General features: G+C 35.8%; 2 protein-coding genes across 11 annotated transcripts in view; one reads left to right on the top strand and one right to left on the bottom strand.

The window, feature by feature from the left end:
• Positions 1 to 2,700: 2,700 nt before the first annotated feature.
• On the top strand, positions 2,701 to 18,085 carry si:dkey-103j14.5 (isoaspartyl peptidase/L-asparaginase). Of its 4 annotated transcripts, none has more exons than XM_058796680.1 (7): positions 2,701 to 2,803; positions 4,530 to 4,735; positions 5,678 to 5,820; positions 8,896 to 9,053; positions 12,740 to 12,858; positions 13,053 to 13,163; positions 17,235 to 18,085. In XM_058796680.1, exons 2-7 carry the CDS (start codon positions 4,549 to 4,551, stop codon positions 17,438 to 17,440), a joined length of 924 nt encoding a protein of 307 aa, XP_058652663.1. In that variant the 5' UTR covers positions 2,701 to 2,803; positions 4,530 to 4,548; the 3' UTR covers positions 17,441 to 18,085. The 4 variants fall into 4 exon arrangements, with proteins under 4 accessions (XP_058652663.1, XP_058652665.1, XP_058652664.1 ...); XM_058796682.1 differs by lacking the exon at positions 2,701 to 2,803 and adding an exon at positions 2,917 to 2,936; XM_058796681.1 differs by lacking the exon at positions 2,701 to 2,803 and adding an exon at positions 3,101 to 3,274.
• Positions 18,086 to 20,178: 2,093 nt separating this feature from the next.
• LOC131552711 (sorbin and SH3 domain-containing protein 1) overlaps positions 20,179 to 22,919 on the bottom strand; it is a 51,409-nt gene continuing 48,668 nt past the window's right edge. For all 7 annotated transcript variants that reach the window (XM_058796671.1, XM_058796676.1, XM_058796672.1 and 4 more), the window contains one exon: positions 20,179 to 22,805. In XM_058796671.1, the coding sequence (XP_058652654.1) occupies positions 22,738 to 22,805 (68 nt within the window). In that variant the 3' untranslated portion in view covers positions 20,179 to 22,737. The remainder of the gene's footprint in view (positions 22,806 to 22,919) is intronic.

Raw genomic sequence — 22,919 nt, 5'->3', positions numbered from 1 at the left:
ACCTCTGTCATTGCCAACAAAGGGTATATAACAAAGTATTGAGATGAAATTTTGTTATTGACCAAATACTTATTTTCCACCATAATTTGCAAATAAATTCTTTAAAAATCCTACAATGTGATTTTCTGGATTTTTTTTTCTCATTTTGTCTCTCATAGTTGAGGTATACCTATGATGAAAATTACAGGCCTCTCTCATCTTTTTAAGTGGGAGAACTTGCACAATTGGTGGCTGACTGAATACTTTTTTGCCCCACTGTATATTTAGAAATGGAATAAAAAGCATTTCATAATAATAATATTAGATGTTGCAATAACAATATGTTATGAAAAACTGATAACATGATTACATAATAATAGATAATAACAGCAATAATTTATAATAGAAATCAATATAAAAAGAATGAATTCCAGGCAAACTACATTAGATCCACTATCTTCCACTTGAGGCTTGAGGCATCAGCATCACACTGGTCATAAGTACAGTTTGTGACATACTGGGTGCTACACATGAAATACTTGCCAAGGAAAATGACGAATGAACTATATTGTAAAATCAAAGTGAAATTTACTGCACGAAGAGGTCGAAAAAATGATGAATGGCCATAATCAATGCAGCGACATTACAAGAATCACAGCAGCTTAAACCAATGGAGTCAGTGTACCCCTTCAGTAGTACAGCCAACCATTTTTCTCATTCACTCGTGCTGGGGGAATCTAATACATTTAATTGCCACAAATGCACAGCATACAGAATGTTAGTAAAAAAAATATGTGGCATTGATTTTAAGAAACAAATGGTTCTAAGGTGCAAATGAATGTGTAAGTGCAGAGCAATGCATCACACAGTATATGCATCCCCATACATCATAGTGCAAGTCATTGGGAGTGTCTGGCATTAGTTTTGCAGTGTGTCAGGAAAGGAAATGAGCTTGCTAGCATTCTCAGGGACAAACAACAGCTAGTATTTCCCTACTCATTAGTCGCAAACCACATCTAAATAAAGAATCCATAGCTTAAGTGTTTGATCTCCCAGTTGTCTTCTTAAATGCATGAGCGAATGCTCAAATCAATATGTAAGTCCCACTAGAAGAAATATGATGCGTTAATTCATCATTAACCCAATGAGATTGGGTTAATGCATGCCCTTTGGCTCTAAAACACATTTTCTTTCATTTTTTCATACACTAAAGAAATCTGTCAAGCTCACTCTGAAAGACGTGAATTGCTAGATGATTCACTTCCAGACGTGAAACATAAATCAGAATGATCTTTTAGTTTTCCTCATGCCACTGCTTGTAATGAACACATCTGTTTAACTCAGTCACCTACATTTGTTATCATACACACATAAACTTTGATTCTTGAAAAACAGATCACTGAATTACGGTATATTTTGTATTGGTTGAAAGAATAATGGTATATTGAGGTATATTTATTTAAATACTAAAAACAGAGCACTCTATTCAATAAAATGACTAAACATGAACCTGTACTGTAGATATTTTATCAAATCTAAATAATGCATTCAATGTCAAATGGATAATCAGTAGATGCTCTGAAGCAATCTGGACACTTATTACACATAGGCACAGATTTAGCTAGGAACGGTAGGATGATGTCCAACTACCAACATATATTGTGACATTACTATATACCTTCCCACCTAACGTTGGTGTGATGTATCCCAATCAATATCACACCGTGCTCGTTCATTTAGGTGAAAGGAGAACAGGTCCCCTGACTGAACCTGGTTTCTTCCAAGGTTTTATTTTTCCCTCCATTTCTGCCAGCGTCATCTTTGGCTTGCTTAGTTGGGGTGCTTAATAAAGATGCTTAATATCATCAATTTGACGGCATTGACACTATTGGATGAGAAGAAAACTTGAATTGAATTGAGCTAAATAAGGACTCTATTGTCTTCTGTAGAGCTGCTTTATAGCTGAAATGAATTAATTTATAATTAATGAATTTTGCAACATCAAATCTGTTATTGATCTGAAACTAATCAACACTGAACTGATTCAAGCTGAATAATGACACTACTGTCTTCAGTAGAGCTGATTATCACTGAACTGAACGAACTTGTTTCATAATGAATGAACTTTACACAGTTATTAAACTGAACTGAACCAACATTGAACTGACTGGAGCTGAATAATGACACTATTGTCTTGCTACAACTGATTAGCAGAATTTTGGGTCAACCTCATTTTTAAAGTTTGCAACGTTGATTCTGTTACCTTCCTGTTTGATTCTCTGAAGCTGATTTGAAACATCTCTACTGTATAAAGCACATATATAAAAAGTTGACTTCACTTGAATATCACACCAAAATGGAATATTTCCTGATGGACTAGATCACAGGACAGATAATATATAGGCTACAGTAATAATGTTATTTTTCCCTACCAGACTTTGTTCTACTCCACTGCATTGCAAGGTCCTGTAACTCATTGTTTTAATCACAGGTTATTTCTAAAATGCGTAAGATCTGGGTTTTCTGCCTAGTTGCAATATGTAAACAACTTTGAAATGTTCCTTCCAACTTTTCAAACTTCTGCCCTGCTTGAGTCTACAACAATGTGCAAAAAAGAAATGTATGAATTAGAAATATATAGTAGGTCAATAATTCACATCAGCCCTTCAATGGATGTCTCAGACTAGACTTGGCTTTTGTCCATAATGTTATGCAACACAACACAATAAAAGACAGGCAGATAACATTCTAGGGTAAAAATCCTCGTTGTCCTCCTTAGAACAGGACTTGCAGCCAGTGAAGATTTTGCTTAATCCAGAAAACAGTGAGTATACATTTAATTTAATATTTAAGTGTTCGTGGTAATTAGAGAAAAAGAGACTGGTCATGCATATCAATTGAAACTGGCTAGTTCCGGTCTATTGTTATGTAACGGGTTACCGGTTTAACTCGTCGTTGTAAGTTCTTTTTTTATGTTTTAAAGACAATCATGTTGAACTTTAAAGTAATGGCAATAATGCATATTGACGTTTGTTCTATTTTGTTTGGTCTAGTTAAAGTGCTAGATTTGACTGATTCACGGACGCACTAATAAATGAACTGAATGGACCCTTTGTTTGTGTAAACTGAAGTAAGATATAAGTGAGTTTAGCTGTACACTGCCCTACTTAGGCGAACCACAGCAACTGCTAGCCAACAGTTAAACTGAAAACGTGACTCTGCATCGGTTAATTCTTTTGAAATTATTTTTCACAAAGTTGAGGAAAAACCCGTCTGTCACAGGAAAGATCAAAGTGTGAGAGACCTATTAACTTCTTTTATCAACCCAACGCTCTGCCTTTGCGCGACATTGTAGGGTAAGCACGTGCCGTTTCTAGACCATTGACAATACGCTGACAGTCCAGTTTCCATGACTGGAAAGGAGCAAAGTTACAAATGTCCTTATCGTTTACCAAAGTCCACAGGCATTTTCTCAATGTCATATATCCTTATTTTCTTTTTAATTTGTTGATCAGTACAGCGCACTCTCATTTTCTGTTTCGTTTTACAGCTCGTCCAGCTAATTTTAATAGAACTGAAATATGCCGCTGCATATGCTTTTTCATCTGCAAAATGTCTACAAAGTTTTATATCAGGCAAATGTACGACATGTACAAAGAGTAAAACTTACTGGTCGGGCTCGAGACAAGATATAGTCACTGACGTACATAAACTCATAGTGTATTACCATGAGGACAACACTCGCAACAAAAATCACACTGTTATCTTGTAAGTGACTTCCTACCTGCATTTTATGCTAAAATGGCAAACAACACTGTAAAATATTGTCATTTCTAGCGGATTTCTATTAGTGGTCTGTCTGCTTTCTGAACACATAGGCTAAGCAGTATTAGAAAGCATGTAACTTTAAAAGCTAAAAAAGAATTAGGGAGAATCAATGAATTATGAATAATTTGCCACAATTATGTGAAAGTAATCATGTAATCATTAAAAAGTAACTCTAGTCTGATTAAAAAAGTAACTATAGTCTGTTGCTGCTATAATTATGAAGTGAAAATGGAATTTCCTTCAAACTCTAGAAGTATACAGCATTCATAATCTTTATGCATGTTTACTTTCTTTTTAATGACAGTTATGTTTGCCACAGCTTTATTGTAGAAACTATAAAAACAACAGCATATTGGTCAAGACCCTGGTTACCGTGGTATATTTTTGTTGTGGTCTTCATTTAGTCATGGCATGCTTCTGGTTAGCAAAACATATGAAAGTTGTTTCAGGTAAACCAAATGGAATTGCTTCTTTCATCTCTCAAGCCCTCAGTTTAATAGAGCTTGAGTAAACATGACAGGAGCCTGAAAACCTGCTTCCTGTAAACAACCCCAGACACCCTTCTCATTGAGATGAGCTGTGAAAGTTGCATTTACCCACTCTGTCAGTGTTCATCTGAATAAATTACACAGCTCAGTACAGTCCAAGGGCAATATATTAAAATGCGCTAGCTCTCAGTAATATCCTCCCTCCTGACAGCACACGCTCATTTGTTTCCTCAGGGCTAGAGGAGGATCGAGGATGAAGACTGTGATTGTGGTGCATGGTGGAGCGTGGGCCATCCCGGACATGTTAGCCGAAGCATCCGTGGCTGGAGTCAAGAATGCTGCGTGGGCCGGCGATGCTGTTCTTAAGAATGGTGGGAGTGCAATTGATGCTGTAGAAAAAGCTGTGAGGTCTTTGGAAGATGACCCAACATTTGATGCAGGTATAATACATATACAGTATATACTTAAATTATTTGTTTAATATAATTTTTTTCTCTTTGACCCTGACTGTTTCTATTAAAAATTTAAAGCAGAGGAAGTGCAGATTCAGTAGTTCATCTAGGCTCCGAGTGGGACTGTATTTCAGCACACACCCATGACACTTTGTTAATGACCATCTTGAGAGTAAGGTGAGAGGTTCTCAAATAATTATCAGATTACAAGGAGGAAAGCAGGGTAAAACAAGACACTTCATTAACACACCCGGCCTGTCGGTGCCAATCTCATTTGTGATTGCTAACTGCCACCATAAGTGAAATGGCTAATCCTCCTCATATCAGAGCTGCACATTCAGTGCCTCATCAGGATCATTTTATACACTGGGGTAGCCAGAGGCACAGACTGATCAATAGATGACTAATGCAATCCTGTTTGGAGTTTTAAGAGGTAGACATCAGAGTGGATAACAGTCTGGAGTATATCAGGGTGTCATGACAGAGATAAGAATGAGATATCTGTGTGAGAATGAGATAATGACTTTCCTGTAGCTCAAATAGTAGAGCATGGCGCTAGCAACGCCAAGATCATGGGTTCGATTCCCAGGGAAAGCAAGAGCTGATAAAATGTAAAAACTGTAACTTGAATGCAATGTAAGTCGCTTTGGCGTCTGCTAAATGCGTAAATGTAAATTACTCCGGAACCTATATGTCTGTCTGTCCATCTGTCCTTCTATATACACTGAAAAAAAAAAGATGCTTCGGAACAACTTTAAAAAAAATACTCTAATTTGTTACAGCCAAATTAGTTTAGGTTTAATTAGTTTTTCTAAAATTATATTTATGGATTGGTTCAACCCTAACATTGAAGGTCTGTCTGTCTATCACTTTTTACGGGAAGTGTCGTATGAAATGTGGATGTTCAGAATTGGAATCTTTCTTGTGTAGGTCATGGTGCAGTGCTGAATATTGATGGAGAGGTGGAGCTGGACAGTATCATCATGGATGGGGAAACACTTGCCACTGGAGCTGTGGCCTCTGTGAGAAACATCGCTAACCCTGTTAGTCTTGCTCGTGCTGTAATGGAAAAGGTATGTTTTTTTTCTCAAATAGCTTCAGAATTCATTTTTTGGGTATGGAGTTCTCTCTGGTGAACATGTACCCCATTTAATTCAAGCCATTTCTCGCTAAGCAAATATATTACTGAAGGGGATTTTTTTAATATAGGGGATGTGATACAGAAATTGAATTTTCTACAAAATTCTGTATGTTTTAGATATGACACTGCAATACATAAATCCAAATTCAACTTCCTTTCTTCAATCATAAAGGCTTATTTCATTTCATTTTCCCGTAAAGACTTGTGTGACTCAATTTCTCATTGTAAGAGTCACGTGGTTGCTATAAAATATGTTCAGTATAGATTTATATCTAAAATTGACATTCGCTCTGGATAAGGAAATGAGGAGAGACCTAGTTCTTGATACCTGCGCTTATTAAAGAGGTCTGTGTGGATCACTTTGAAGATTTATTGCAAAACCCAGAATTGGGTGGATATATTCATTTTTTTTAATTCTTAAAATAGATTAAATGACCACAAAAGCCATGGTATTGACTTCAAAGGTGAAATTATATGACACTTTAGATTCAGGATTTTCCCTTGCCTGCAAAGGTTTAGCTTGTCTTTTTTTTCCAGCAGCTTTGTAATGACAGGCTCAAAGGGAAATAAATGCTGGCTGATTTTCAGATTGATTTCAATCAGTGCTCTTTGTAATGACATAGACAGAGGTCTTATACAATGATTTTTCTCCACATGTCCAAAAGACAAAAGCCTAGCCAGCATTTTCAATTTATTTCTAGTTTAATTTATTTTGAAAAGTTAATTTCCATGTAGGCACAAACCTTAAAATTAATTATTAGCTACAAAAAATATATTATTCAATATGTATAATACACTAATTTAGTTAGGCTATCACAACAAAACTTGTATTTAAACAATCCATTAAAGGCTTTTCAGCAAAATGTAAAAAAAAAAGTAAAATAATGAAACAAAAATTTGTGAATCTGCAACACAGTAGCATCAGTTCATCATGGCAAGATCGAAAGAGTCATTCAATCTTACAATATCACATTTACAATGACAACATAAAATCAAATTCTGCACATTTAATCCTGACCACATCAACAGGCATATTTTAACAGCCAACAGCCTACATAAAAAAGATCTGTTCAAGATACCTTTATCTGCTATTTTAAGGGCAGTTAAAGATACAGTACCTTTTGTCACATTTAGTTGTATTAAGGCCCATTGACACCAAGACCAATAACTATAAAGATAACTATATTATGATTACTTACATCCACAACATCAGCCTATAACGTTGTTTATAAACAACTATAGTTATGTAATCTGCTGCTTTAAATGCTCAACCTCTTTAAATCGGGCTGTCAATGTTTTTATCTTTCTTCAGCTGGAAACAAACCATTCAGAAAGTGACTCCAACAATGTTGTTCTTCTCATTATTGTTATAGGCTGCTGTGGTTTGGACTTCCCTATTCTCACAGAATAACAATTATTAAAACTTAATAGTTAAAGTTAATGTTATAGTATATTGTTCTTGGTGTGAATGGGCCTTTAGCCACGCACCTTTTTCTACCACGACGCCTGTACTGTATACAGTACCCTCTGTGATATCTGTCTGGAGGTAGAATTATTTTCTGTACATTGCACACAGAACACACACAGAAAAATAATTATTAATATTTACATAGCCTTGGTCATAATCTCTCAGCTGCTGTTATATGAATGTAGCCGTATATGTATGTCATAGACATTAACATTTTCCCTTTCACCAAAGTTCACCTTGCAAGGCGTTGGACATGGAGGAAACAAAACCCCCAAAATACATGATAATTGATTAGTTGCAGCACCTGTCTTGACTGCCCCAAAAGACCTTGGCCTTACAGTGGATTGGCAGATCTCTTTAATAGCCAGTATTAAAAATTCATCAAGTCTTGATCAATGCTGCGATCAAGCTTCACTGACTTCATGCTCTTGCTTTGCAATCTAAAATGCACAGTATTTGACAAAGAAATATGACATTAATAACCACGTTAATATTTAAAAGTTTCCTAAGCCAGAGTTATGGTTCAATCCATTGAGATGTTGTACAGAAAGCAACACAAAGAAATAAAACTGTAGAGAGCAGGGTATTGTCTCAATAAATAATAGCAGTTCCATGTGGAGATATGGGCAGTAAATATGAAAATAAAGTGAAATGGTATACATAAGATGTGGTGTAGTTGTTTTATGCTGTAAACTCTCTTTTTGTTAGAGTGTTTATGTGGAAGATATAACAGCACATCCAAGGGAATCAGAATGCAACAGATAAGACTACTACTGATTTAGTCAGAACAAAGAGCTAACCGTGTAAGACATTGAACAATTTAAGGCTGTTAACCTGTCAAACAAGGCCTAAGGGCTCATCTTAATTTGTATCATCTGCATAAACATTTGCTATAAAGATGTTTTGTAGAACAAACCTGAGGATAATTCGCCTTGGGTTCCCTCTGGAATATCAAATGGATTTTTACACTCAATTACAGTATACTGTAGTCAACTGAATTTTTCATTTATGACTAAGGTCTGTGGTTGACATTACATGACTTTCATGTTCTGTTCTGTAACAAAAACGACACACAGTCATACTTAAAACATGAATTTTTAAAGGGAAACCATAGCTTGAGACAAGCTAGTATGTAATCTGCTTGCTAAGTCGTGACATATCAAATACTATTTCCAGGATCAAGCTGTCTACTCTTTCAAGTGAGAATACTGTCTTAACAGCTGTCTATGAGAGCAAACTTTTAGAAACTCATGATGTACACTACAGGCTCACGGCGTCCAAGACACCAATATTTTAACAACTGATAAAAAATAAATCACTGTCTGTTCGACTGAGATTTCAACATGAAGGTTAAGATCATGATTTTTCTGTAGAGGTACAGCTCACCATTAGTGTATACTAGCACCATTTGTTGTTTGCTTTTACGATCTGAAGGAGCGTTTGGACCTGGAAACGGTGACACATGACATCAGACTGGATAGAGTAAACATTTAGACTACTAATCATCTCTTTAATGCCATTTTTGTGGTTTTTACTCAGACAGATCATGTCATGTTGACAGACAGAGGAGCGAGCATGTTTGCGGAGCGCATTGGTATTCCAGTAGCTGATGATTTGGTGACTGAGCTGGAACGTAAAGACTGGGAACAAAGCAGTAGCTATCCTGTCGGAGTCGAACAATTCTTCAACACACAATTGTGGGTAATTTTGTCAATTTTATTGAGATGTTTTTAATAATTCCTGTTTTCTTGACATATTCATTTTAGACACTGATTTTGATGACTGTTCAGTTAAAGTAAATTGTCAACAGCTTTTTTTGGAATGGTATGTTTTGTGTGCTTGAAGGGAAAGCATTTGGTGTTGCTTGAATAATTTCTCTTTCAACTATCATGAAAAAAAAATAAAGGATGAAAATCTGGAGTTTTAAAAAGTAGTTCTTCTTGGCATTGAGGCAGTGGGCTGAGAATGGCAGCATATTGGCGTGCTGGCCTGCACACAACTCAGGTCATTCCCTGAGGCCTTAGGCAGTGCAGTTAGAGCTGTGTGGACTCCAGCAAAGCAGCCTTACCTGCCTGCCACCTCTACTTCCCCAGGCTGAGTGTTGAGTGGTAGTGGAGTCAGGGCCATGGCGGGGTGTAACCTCAGTCCCTGAGGGAGTCTGTAAAAATAGTGCTGTGGAGGTGCTAAGTGACAGTTGGCTGAGCTACTGCCTTTCATCCCACCCCGCTGTGGCTTCATTATTGATAGCCTCCCTCTGCTCGCCCTGTACTACCATCACTGGGCTTTTTAACACACAGGCCCTAGAACTCAATTACCCTCCACCTTTATTTAGGTGATTACACAGCCTACCTCTGCCCTTCTGGTCTGACCATGCTTTTATAGTACAAGTCACCGATGTGCCAGTACTTCCTATTCACAGCATATTGATCAAAACAGATTTAAGTATTGGATAAACCTCAGTCATGTAATAAATATGGACACCACTATTCAGGATCAAAATACAGTTAGAAAAATTATGTATGAAAATATGAATAGAATAGAGAGCAATGGTAGAGTTCAAAAAAATGAAAATTCCATTCAAAAAACTTGCCTATCCTAGACTTAATGTGTGCTGCGAGGTTGTTAATCAATTATATATATATCAAGCATAGCCTTAGTTATGGCAGGTCACGTCAGTCGAGATCGCATCAGCTGACTCTTAACTAATCCACATCTACCTATAGGAATTTGATGCCTGTCATTACTTCCTTATAGAAGGTTCATTCAGTATTATTCGACAGCTCAGGAGCTAATTACCCTCCTCCATCCCCAGCTCCTCCTTTTGTCCACAGTCAGGACTTGACATTCAATATTCCTAGTTGAGTCAGATCCTTTTATCCCAAATTATGTTGTTACATTAAATTGTCATTAAGAACATTAATGATATGTGGGGTTATTGCTGCTCTCCCTGCTCTTATCAATGCTAGACTGGGAGGTTTTGCCCAGAACAGAACCATACTGCCAGTTCACACTGTATGTTAATTGTCAATATGATTGATGATATTGGTCCTGACAGAAATGCTTTTATTGAAGCCATCAGTCTGCAATATTTAAAATTATTTATTTTTAAATAATTGTGTTCAACGATGGAATTCCTGTTAAAAACTGCATTACCCATGATTCTGCAAAGAAATGTACACCACCAATGAGATAATTAAAACAAGCAAAATGCCCTAAAAGAATTCTTTAATGCCTGCCCACTTCCATAAAGAACTGAGAATGACATAACAGAGTCAGACTCCCTACACTTTTAAATACTTGTATATTTGTATGTATAAGTTTTGCAATAAATGTAAAACTTGCTTCGATATACACAATCAACATGTTTAAATCAAGAGTTATATTTATTCATTTTTATTTTGTCATTTGCAATGCTTCATGGGATTGTAGTTCTTTTCTTCATCAAAGCTAAGTAATGCAGTCTTGTACCTTTCACATCAAACTTCATAATGTTGTTTTGATTCACCTCATAGCTAGTTCATAGTTTCTAACGCTTTAACAAAGACTTTTTAAAAATCCCATGGGAAAAGATGAATCGGAAAAAATTATTCTAGAACCAAGGCCACTGAAAAAGTGGCTGGGCACTGTTGTACTTTATTGCAAAGATAATGATTATTTTCAAACAATCTCCATCACACAAATGGATAACTCTGCCAGTGTTTCTATGCTGTGGTCATCAGTATTCTCAAACAACACAGTTTTTACATTTTTCGGCAGAATCAGCCTACAAATGGCTTATTTACTGCTGTCTCTAAATATTAAAATGGAATAGGAGAGAGATTTTTAATATTGGAAAAACTGACGCTAATAAATTGAAGCCCTTTTCTATGTCGGAATTTTTACAAATTTAACTTGCTATGTTACTAATTTGCACAATTGTAACTTTGTCAAATTTCACAATGTGATTTTATGTTTCACAATATAACTTCTCGGATATTTGAATTGTGATTTTAAAACTCACAATATGACTTTCCTTATCACATTGTTACTATATCTTAACAGCGAGACTGTCTCACAGTGTGTTACTTTTGTCATATTTTAAACTTCATCTCACAATTATTATTATTATTATTTTTTTACTTTCAGGTTGAAACAAGCTTCCATATGCATCTGCTTTAAATGCATACTGTTGTTTAGTTTTAGCAATTAGTATGTAGAAAATACATTTACAACAAAAAGTTGTCAAAAACAACCACCTGTTCTTCTTAATGAGAACTCTAAACTTCTATTCCAATATCTGCACACTTCATTAGGCTGTTTATGGATGTGTGAAGATTTACTGCAAAACTCTGTGATAACTTTGAAGTGTGAAATACAGTCCACCGTCAAGCTGCTTTTAAAAGCTGTTTTCACCTAAACCGATGAGCAAGATCGAGGCATCGCCGGTGATTTAAAAGAGCAATCAAGCACCTGCCAAAAATGATTGATGCCTCAAATCTGGAACCTGACAAGTGATTCTTCGCCAGCTGCTTCAGACAAATATTCTCCACGAGGACCATGTTTGCTCTCCAATTTCTGGGAGAATGGCATGGAGGCTGTTTTCTTTAATTTCACCTTGAACCATTGTCCTCCGTGCCGCTTCAAACTCATAACACACGCTTGTTTTCCACAGCACTGCTGCCTTAATCAGAGTTTCATGGGATATGAAGCCTGTGAAATACTAGGGTCTCTGTTCATCCCACATTCTGCTCTCTATTCTATTTCCTTTCAAGTGAACTGGCAGGGAAGACTGATGTGCGCATCATAAGAATTGTGTTTTGTTTTTTTGAAGAGCAATCCATACTTTTTCATGTGTCTATAGAAATATCACAACTGATACAACACTTTCCCTGCAATCTCTCTGAGTGTACTTTGCCAGACTAGCGGCTGTGATTCAGAATGGTGAAGGGCACTTATTCTCGCTCTCTTCCTTTGTTGACAGGCAGATGATGATGAGTCAATTTCGGGTGTGCTGGCACTCTTAAAAGCATCTGTGAGGTTGTCATTAGCACCATCCCTTTCGAACATCACCAGAACAGTGCAACATGCATCTTTTTTGGACTGAAAATCACATAGGAAACAAAAGTAATTGCACAGAGGCTATTTTTAGAAGGGAGTTTGAGGCTTTTATCCAGTAGATTATGACTGCAGCGTATTAAGTTGAATTCCGGGACAAAAGTCTGTCTGATGAAGAGGAACTAAGCTAGAGGCACATCTCTGAGTGTGATGAATAATAATGCTGTCTCTTCAAAGCACCTTTTGAAAATACCATGTCTGAGACCATAAAATTACATATCTGAAGAAAACAAATCTCAGCGCTAATCTTTATTATTTAAGGTTATAGAAATTTTTTTCATAATTATAGGGGCCATGATACAGTCGGAGCGGTGGCTCTGGACTCTTTGGGTAATGTGGCGTGCGCTACATCCACCGGAGGAATCAGAAACAAAATGGTGGGAAGAGTCGGAGATTCTCCTATTATAGGTGAGTTGGATCAGAGATAGAGGACAGAGATAATCTCAGTGTCACACCAACATTAATTTTGAAGCAGTGCCTCGGTTGAATGAGCCATTTCGGGTTTGAAGGTGTCAGCTCTGATCAATACTCAATTGTCAGAGTGTTTTCTCCCGAGGTAACACACATTAACTCTGTGCTGCTGTCTTTTCCTGTGCGATAAGGATCTGGTGGATATGCAGACAATAGAAGTGGCGCGGTCTCCTGTACTGGTCACGGAGAGTCTATTCTCAAAGTCACCTTAGCCAGATTAATCCTCTTTCATATGGAGCAAGGTATGAGACTTCTACACTAATCCTGATGAGTGTGTGAGTGTGCATGCACACTCGTTTACATTTAAGGGGTACAAAAGTGTCCATATTTGCTTAATTAATTTTGTGCATAATCTGTTTTTTAATGGATTTTTTTTTTGTTGAAAGGTACCTTTCAAAACTACCTTTCAAAAGTTTGCAAGATTTTTTAAAGAAAATGAATACTTTCATACAGCAAGGATACATTACATTGAATAAATAAATAATAAATTAAAAAATATATATATATATATATATATATATATATATATAAATAAAAAATTCAATGAAATGTTTTTTAACTGTCTATTCATTCGTGAATCCAAATGTGTCATGGTTTCCACAAAAATATTAAGTAGCACAACTGTTTTTAACATTGACAATAATAAGAAATGTTTCTTGAGCAGCAGATTAGCATATTAAAATGATTTCTGAAGGATCATGTGACACTGAAGACTGGAGTAATGACTGCTGAAAATTCAGTTTTGCCACCACAGGAATAAATTACTTTTTAAAATACTGTATATTAGAATAGAATTTTAAATTGTAATAATATTTCACAATATTTTTTAAGTTCTTGTTAATTAAATAATTGCAGCCTTGGTGAACAAAAGACTTCTTTAAAATAATAATAAAAAATAAATAAATAAATAATAATATCAAAATCACATAGACCCAAGAACAGTATGTATTGGTTCATTTGGTTAGATGATGCATAACATGACTGTTTTCTATATTAATGTATAAGAGAACATGTATATTTTAGGTCCTTGTCTTCACTATTTAATCATATTTTAATTGGTCCTGAAATGTGACAAATTAATTTACAGTATAAATATCTCCATATCAAGACAGAGGTCATAAAAGCTGCATGCATTATACTTATATAAGAATGATAAAAATTACATGAAAACAGGTGTAGGTGGAGTGTAGCATGTCATGCTGATGCCAATTATAATACTTTCAATAAATATAATACTTTTTCAAAGTCCTGTCAGGTTAATCAATATCACAGAATTACAAATGACATAAAAAAACAATTATTCAGTCAGAGCTAAATAAGATTTAATTTTCAGTATTTTCTTGTATATTTTGAATGGAAAATTCACATCACCCATTTGTTTTTTTCCCCTGCTTTGTCTTCCCCTTTGTTTGTGTTTTTACTCTTATGCAATTTGTGTTCATATTGTTTTGGCTTGCAAGGTCTCGATCATCTCTACCCCTTTACTCTCACCCACATGTTGCTATTATTATCAGATTTTGTATAACCTAGCAGAATGAATGTCAAACCGCACACAAATCGGATGCTGCTGTTGCCAGTCATTTTAATTGGTGTGTGTGAGAGAGAGAGAGAGATAGAGAGGCAAGAAGGATCGGATGTGCTGCCACAGTAGGCAGATGATAATGAGGTGTTTTTGTCTGAGGAAAGAGTGTGAAGGGTCAGCAGGCTATTGTTTGCTTTGGCATTCTGTGGTAATGATGCTGCAAGCGCAACCATTCTGTTTTTATATACAAGTTCTTTATTTGATCAATTATTGGGCTTGCCATTAGGGTCTCAACTATTTGTTGAACATTTGTGTAGTTGATTAGTGTGATCAATTCATTTAGGTTTTTAAAAATATTTTTAGTTATTGGTACCATTGGCACTACTTATAATAATAATAACAATAAATATGATGAGCATAAAAGCTTTAATAATTGGCTAGAGGTCCATGAGTCCCCAGTTAAAGCAAAAAAACGAATTCACTGCTCTGAAGAACAAGAAACAGGACACAAAGAGATGGATAAAAGAGAATTAAAAATAGACATTATAACTAAACACAGTACGTCCATATAGAAAAAAGCAAACACACAATGCAAAAGATATTAATAATAAAAATTCTAATGCTACAAATTGGAAAGTGTTTGTCGTTGCTAGGCTGATGTTGGACTACTAAGACTACAATACTAAGACTGATGGAATGAGAAAACCACGAGAGCAACATATCTTGTTCACTGTGTGACCTGTAAAGGGTCACTAAGGACATATACACTGTCTGTGCAGTATTTCATCATACGGCACACAGAGATCAAATGCTCTTGATTTTCTTCTGTTGTGCTGGAAAATACTAGAAAAATACAAGCACAATAGAAAATGTTGTGAAGTTGAATGAACCTATGTACACTACGTTTTAAAAGTTTGGGGTTGGTAAATTTGTTTTTATGCTTTTAATGCTCACCAATCAAAAATACATTAAAACAGTAAAGTTGTGAAATAACTACAATTTAAAATAACTGTTGTCTTAATACGTTTTAAAATATAATTTGTGATGGCAAAGTAGAATTTTCAGCAGTCATTCATTACTCCAGTCTTTATAGTTCATACTAATATGCTGATTTGCTGCCCCAGAAACATTTCTTATGATCAATGTTGATTTTTTTAAATTTGAATAAATTGAAAACTAAAAGAATTTCAAATCACATTAGCCAATATTTTATTCACAATAGAACATAGATAACATAACAAATGTTTAAACTGACTGAAAAGCTTATTTCAAATTTGATGCCTGCTACAGGTCTCAAAATAGTTGAGCCAGGGGCATGTTTACCATGGTGTAGCATCTCCTCTTCTTTTCAAAACAGTTTGAAGACGTCTGGGCATCGAGGTTATGAGTTTCTGGAGTTTTGGTGTTGGAATTTGGTCCCATTCTTGCCTGATATAGGTTTCCAGCTGCTGAAGAGTTTGTGGTCATCTTTGATGTATTTTTCGTTTAATAATCCGCCAAATGTTCTCTATAGGTGAAAGATCCGGACTTCAGGCAGGCCAATTCAGTACCTAGACTCTTCTACTATGAAGCCATGCTGTTGTAATAGCTGCAGTATGTGATTTTACATTGTCCTGCTGAAATACACAAGGCCTACCCTGAAATAGACATCATCTGGAGGGGAGCATATGTTGCTCTAAAACCTTTATATACCTTTCAGCATTCATAAAGCCTTCCAACACATGCAAGCTGCCCATACCTTATGCACTTATGCACCCCCATACCATCAGAGATGCTCGCTTTTTAACTGAACGCTGATAACATGCTGGAAGGTATCCCTCCTCTTTAGCCCGGAGGACACGGTGTCCGTGATTTCCAACAAGAATGTCAAATTTGGACTCGTCTGACCATAGAACACTTTTCCAATTTGACAGTCCATTTTAAATGAGCCTTGGCCCACAGGACACGACGGCGCTTCTGGACCATGTTCACATATGGCTTCCTTTTTGCATAATAGAGTTTTAGTTGGCATCTGCAGATGGCACGGCGGATTGTGTTTACCAACAGTGGTTTCTGGAAGTATTCCTGGGCCCATTTAGTAATGTCAATGACAGAATCATGCCGATGAGTGATGCAGTGTCGTCTGAGGGCAAAAGATCATCAAAAGATTCAGAGAAACTGGAGAAATCTCTGTGTGTAAGGACAAGGCCGAATACCTTTGTTGGATGCCCGTGGTCTTCGGCCTTGTCCCTTATGCACAGAGATTTCTCCAGTTTCTCTGAATCTTTTGATGATGTTATGCATTGTAGATGATGAGATTTGCAAAGCCTTTAAAAACAATGTTCCTCAACGTCAAATTGCAAAGTATTCCACAATCTTTTTACGCACTCTTTCACAGATTGGAGAGCCTCTGCCCATTTTTTACTTCTGAGAGACTCTGCCTCTCTAAGACATCCCTTTTATAGCTAATCATGTTACAGACCTGATGTCAATTAACTTAGTTGCTAGATGTTCTCCCAAAACTTCCAATCTTCTCCCAATCTTTTCAAAATTTCTTTTTCAGCCCTTTGTTGCCCCTGTGCCAACTTTTTTGAGACCTGTAGCAAGCATCAAATTTGAAATTAGCTCATTTAGTGGATAAAAGTGTAAAATTTCTCAGTTTAAACATTTGTTATGTTCTCTATGTTCTATTGTGAATAAAATATTGGCTCGTGTGATCTGAAAGTCTTTTTTCATTTTATTCAAATTTAAAAAACGTCCCAACATTTCAGGAATTCAGGTTGTACTTGAGTGTTTTCTTTGTGAAATGCAGGGAAATCAGCCACAGCCGCCGGTGCCGCCTCACTTCAGTACATGGGAGAGAGAGTGAAGGGATGCGGAGGAGCTATTGTTCTGTCCTCCACAGGGGACTGGGCCGCCAGCTTCACCACACCACGCATGGCTTGGGCCTCCATTAAAGAGGACATCCTGCACTACGGGTTAAATCCCAAAGAAGATTTCACAGAGAGGCTGAAATGATAACATTATACTTTAATTGTATTTTCATTCATTATTGTGAATTTCTTAAAACTTTCAGTTAGTTAATTTATTTTGCTAGATTCTATCAGTTTCCTATGTGATTAATTGTATCCTTTATACAAATCTAAAAGTTATTTTACATCAGTAGTAATGAGATGTTTCTCATATTAAGAAAACAAATACTCCTCTCTACATGTTCTGATAAGTTTAACCAACAGTTAATGAATAATGATTGATTCAAAAATGGGTGAAAATATTGTACATTTTAGTAACTTTAGTAGCTGGATTACTGTACATAGAATATTTAATTACATTTATGCAGGTTGTCCCTACGGTTTCCTCGGTGAACAAACAATAGAAACACAATATGGTGTTAAGTGACTAAATGAAGAATTCTTAAAGAGTTCTGATAAGCTTAATGAATAATGATAAGAGTTATCATCAGTTAATGGCATCATCTTATGAAATGTATTCACAAATTACATCTGAATACGTCATAAACTGTATTCAGTAAGATAGGAAGACATATGGGAAATATAACAGAAATATACTGTACAATGGCAAAATCAACATATTAATTTAACCAAATACATCTGTTTTTACTACATTTGTAGAATTCAACACTATTAAAGATTAATCTTACCACTTCATGTCTTCAGTCGCTTCATTTCAGGTTTTTATGTGAATGTTCTTGCTGATTTGTGAAAAATATCCTTGATTTTTTTGTTTGCTTCTTTTAGTTTGTGAATATATCAGTGATGATATTATAAAATGGAAATGAGGGAACACTTAAAATATTCCAGCCGTGGGAATTGATGGATGAATAATTATGTCCTGAAAGTTTAATTCTTTATTAGGAAAAAGTTTTCACAACTGCTCCTAGTTAGTGTCCCCTTAGTTGCCCTCCTCTCATTTATTTATTTCATTTTTCTTCAAATTAAGGACAGGCTGTGTACTGTATATACGAAGACAAATATGCTATACAGAGTATAAGTTCACACGCTTTTAACAATTAAAAATTGTCAAAACCTTCTAAGATTTCTGTGCCCTTGTAATATTACTGTATTTCTTCTGCATTATAAAACAGTAAAACCCATTGTAGTTGAAACCATGCAGCAGAGCAAAGACGTGCAGGAATCGGAGTTTTCTGCCTCTCCAAAAAGGCAAAAATTTCTCTCCTCTTTTTATTGCAGATGGAGCTGATTATTCCAGTGATTCCTGCACCCCTGCTGAGCACAGCACCTCTACAGCAATTAACATTTTGACATGTTTGATCAATCACTCAGACTACAAAAGAAAAAATAATAATTAAATAAAGATTATTAGCCTGGATGCATTCAGTGTATTTGATCAGTGCAGTGCTGTTAGATCAAAGCATTGCACGAAGTATGAAGAGCCGACATTACAACATCTACCCAGCACCATGAAACAAAAGTGTGCTTCCTCAACTGGAAAAGATAAACATTATGCGGAGAGCAACCCCTCTGAGCTTTAAATGAACAATTCTGACTTCAGCAGAGCTGAAGTAGGTCAGTATTTGGGATTCCTTGTTAAAACTTAACAAGTCAACATTTTGCTGAGCTGCTGAGATGTTCTGCTCTGTTGATTTGAGTAAGCTCTCAACACCACTAAAATATAATGTTTCCTTTTCTAAAAACTTAACTTTTTTCTTTCTTTCTTGTTGCAAATGAGCAAAAAAAAGAGAAGTAATCTTCGACTACTGTTAGCGAATGCTGTTAAGACATTTACATTAAGCCAGTTTTTACATAACATTTATAGGCTACTGGTTGTCCCCTACTGTTTCAACAGAATCCTCAGTGAACAAATCGAAACACAACTGGTGTTAAATGACTAGATTACACAAACAGAATTTACCTCCTGTGGTTGGGGAAAATTAGATACTAGTGTTTCCGTGTCACATAATCAGCGTCCTACTGGGTGTTTTCCCCCTCACTTCAATTTACTTTTTCAAGTGTACAGTAGGTTAATTGCAAACATCTGGGACTGACAGTATCACACTTACCTTGTGTTTATGCTTTACTGAGATCGTGTTGCAGCCTATTTTGTTAATGTATCATCGTTTTTTGAAAGTGTTATTTCTGTTAGGTTCCAACTTGTGTTTCATTACAAAGTTTTCCCTTCATGACAGAGGCAGTCAGACGTTGTTTTATTAAACGCAGAACGAGGAAGTTCCTTTGTCTGTGCTGCCCCTTAGTGGTTATACGTGGTATTGCAACGAATGTATTAAATGAGGTGGAGTGTTTTTATACAGTGGGTTTAAAATTCCACATAAAAATCTGGGATCCACCATTTTTTTTTTTTTTACATTATGCATTTAATTATTATTATAATATTTTTTTTAAACCTTCTTGCATTCTAATGGAACACTGACTTATAATACAGCAAATGCTTTTCTTCACGCACCCCATAGACGTCTGTTTTGGGAGTGTAAGTGACCCACGTGGATGTGTACTAGTCACTGTAATTTCGACAGAGAATTCCACTCACTTAACTGTTGCTGTTGCTCCAAAGTCACAAAAATACATACAGTGGCTATAAGTCTTTAGTCCAAAAAGATTACATTTTCTTGCTTCCATTTATTAGATCGATTATTTTTATTTTTTTACTTGGGAGAAGATATGGGGTTTAAACTGATATTTTTCACTATTACTTAATCACACTGAGTATATAGCATTTGCACAGGCCGTGCACATCACGACAACAAACATAGTCAGTCAAAAGCTGTAATATTGTTTATTAAATATTGCATAATGAGGCAATCACAGCAGTAAATAGTGTTTTAAATTCATTGTAATTAACAGCACTGCAAATAAACAAAAACAAACAAAAAATGCAAAATTTGTCTCTGCATACAGACCACAAAATAATAATTATACATTAAACATCTCAGGTGTCATCTCACACTCTTGAATAACTCATGTGATTGTGGTAACGAACTCAGTAATTGTCTCCTGTGACACACTAAAACGTACTTAAAAAGTAACGTGTTTACCTCAAGGCAAAAAAATAAAATGAGGCACAGTTCAATGAAGCCATGAGACAGAAAGGCATTTCAATCCCAACACAGTGTCAGAATTGCTCGTTCAGTCATATGAGACGGCCTGTGTTACACAAATCTCTGTGCTTTCCTAATATTCTTCATTTAATATAAACTGTAATATTCATAGAGGTTGCTGTAACTTCAATCACTTTCATTCATTTTACTTTACATATTTACAACTCTGACAGAATAGGAAAACTGTGAATTTCAACTGTGTTCACATCCAAGTTAAAAGTTTCTCAGAGCACTACATTCAGATATGCTACGCTAACGGTTCGAAAGGCCAAAACATCATATTCAATAGAGATCACATATACGTATTTGAATTCCGTGTTGATCTTCTATGTGATTACTTCCTGACAAAGGTTTTAGCAACAACCACTGGTTTAAAAAATGAAAAATATATCATCTAGATATTTGAAATGACTCATTTCCGTCCAAATGATCTTTTCCTAATTCTGGTTTTGAATTGGACGGAAGGCTGGTAAGCATAAGAGTCTCAGACGACCCTCATGCTCTCTAGCAGCACGTTCTCTGGCATTATATGGAATGGACCTTATAAAACTAAAGGGGAGATTCAAAAAGACACAATTTCATCTGAAGAAATCCAAACATATATCTTCAAATTTGCAATTCTACTTCTTAAAAGGAAGCAAAAGCAAATCTACAACCTGGAGTAGATGTGAACTACATTCAGTTAAGGAAGACCACAAGCTAATCAATGGAGACTACCTAACTAATAAATGAACACAGCAGTCCACATGTAGCATCCTCTACTGTGAATGGCACTTTGAAAATGAGGTACAGCAATCTTATATGGATCATCATTTCCCAACATGCAACCATATTACCAGTCATAACACTATGTAAATGTCACTGTCAAATGGTACCTGGGTTAAGATGTTATCAAGGCCTGTTATCAGAGGTAAATACTGCGCCTCAGACTCGTAATACACTCTTCAGAACAACCAATTCAAAAACGGATGACTGAAAGAGCAAAATATGCACTACTCGGGCAAATAAATAGTATGTTTTGAGGCAAAGCATCTGTTTAGTGGGGTTTAGTTGTAGCCCTTCACCTCACTATATTACATTACGCTTAAAGCTTAAAGATTGTTTTTTTTTGCTACCAATAAAAAAGCTTGTTAGATCTGGAGTTTCTAGAGTCGGTCACTCCATCGTAATCTTATGAACAGAAATTTGGTAACATTTTACAACAAGGTTTTATTTGTTAACAATAGTTGCTCATAGTTAGCTCATGTTAACTAATGCATTCAAATAAATAATAATAATAATTTGTCACATTTGTATAGCACTTTTCTCTGTACTCAGAGCACCAAGTTACTCTTTTCGAAGGACATCTTAGGATTTTTACGCCCACACAAAGTCAGGACCAATTAACAAATGTTAACAAATCAGACCTTACTTTAAAGTGTTACCATAATTTTGTATGTCAGTATGAGACAGTAATTGCTGTGACGTTATCCTCCTTAACATGACCAACACTGATTTACATCATTTTGATGTCTACAAATAGCTTTGCTTGGATTCGCAAATACTGATGTTGTCGTCTCATCCTTTGAGCCCTCATCAGAATAGAAATTTACATCATACTCTTTATGAAAGTATGATAAAAAAGCTCCATAAATATGTTTTTTTTACAAAATGGGAGTGTAAACTGTAATTTAAACACTTTTCAAAATGGCTAAACCTAACTTCTATGATCCTTTCAAAGCTTCTCTGACCTGTAACCCTTAATACGGACACCTTCAGGTGCTTTCAGTACACTGTCATCTCTAACGGTCACACTCAAAGTCCATCAAACATTTACAGCAAAAATAAATAGTAGAATTTCATGTTTTTCAGTAATGTCAGGTATGTGATGAAACTGTACTTCAGTACAATTAGCAGCTGTAAACTTAAACACCTTTTCCAAGTCTGATATACTTCATATTAATGGCTTTTAGCAGAGTCCGAACATTTTCAAAAAGCAAAAACAATGTATTCTTCTAAATCCTTCAACAAATGCTGCCACTGTAGTACAGTTGAACTGCATGTTCTTCGCTGACATGCCGCACACCTTTACTGATCACATACCTGGACATTCATCTGGGAAAGACCAAATTTTGCAGGGGAGAAAAAGTCTTCATTTGACGTCAACAGGTAGAGTGTCCCAAACGGATCAGGCTGCTTAAGCATAGTGTTAGAATCTCTTCATACAAACCATCATTTCGTGTCACAAATTAACAGCTTTCACATAATTTCCTGGGAAAGTGCCAAACTGTTTTGTCCTCTTGGATGTACCTGCACAGAGAACCCAGTGCATACATAAGAGTCTGGGTACAAATAAACGGAAAACATACAACTCCAGAACAGAGCTCTATAATATATACATATATATGGATTTAGTATGGGAGA

This window comes from Onychostoma macrolepis, chromosome 13, assembly GCF_012432095.1.
Source record: "Onychostoma macrolepis isolate SWU-2019 chromosome 13, ASM1243209v1, whole genome shotgun sequence".
In the NCBI taxonomy this organism is placed as follows: Eukaryota; Metazoa; Chordata; class Actinopteri; order Cypriniformes; family Cyprinidae; genus Onychostoma; species Onychostoma macrolepis.
Note: the sequence above shows the minus strand (reverse complement) of the source record. Positions and strands in the feature narration are given on the sequence as shown.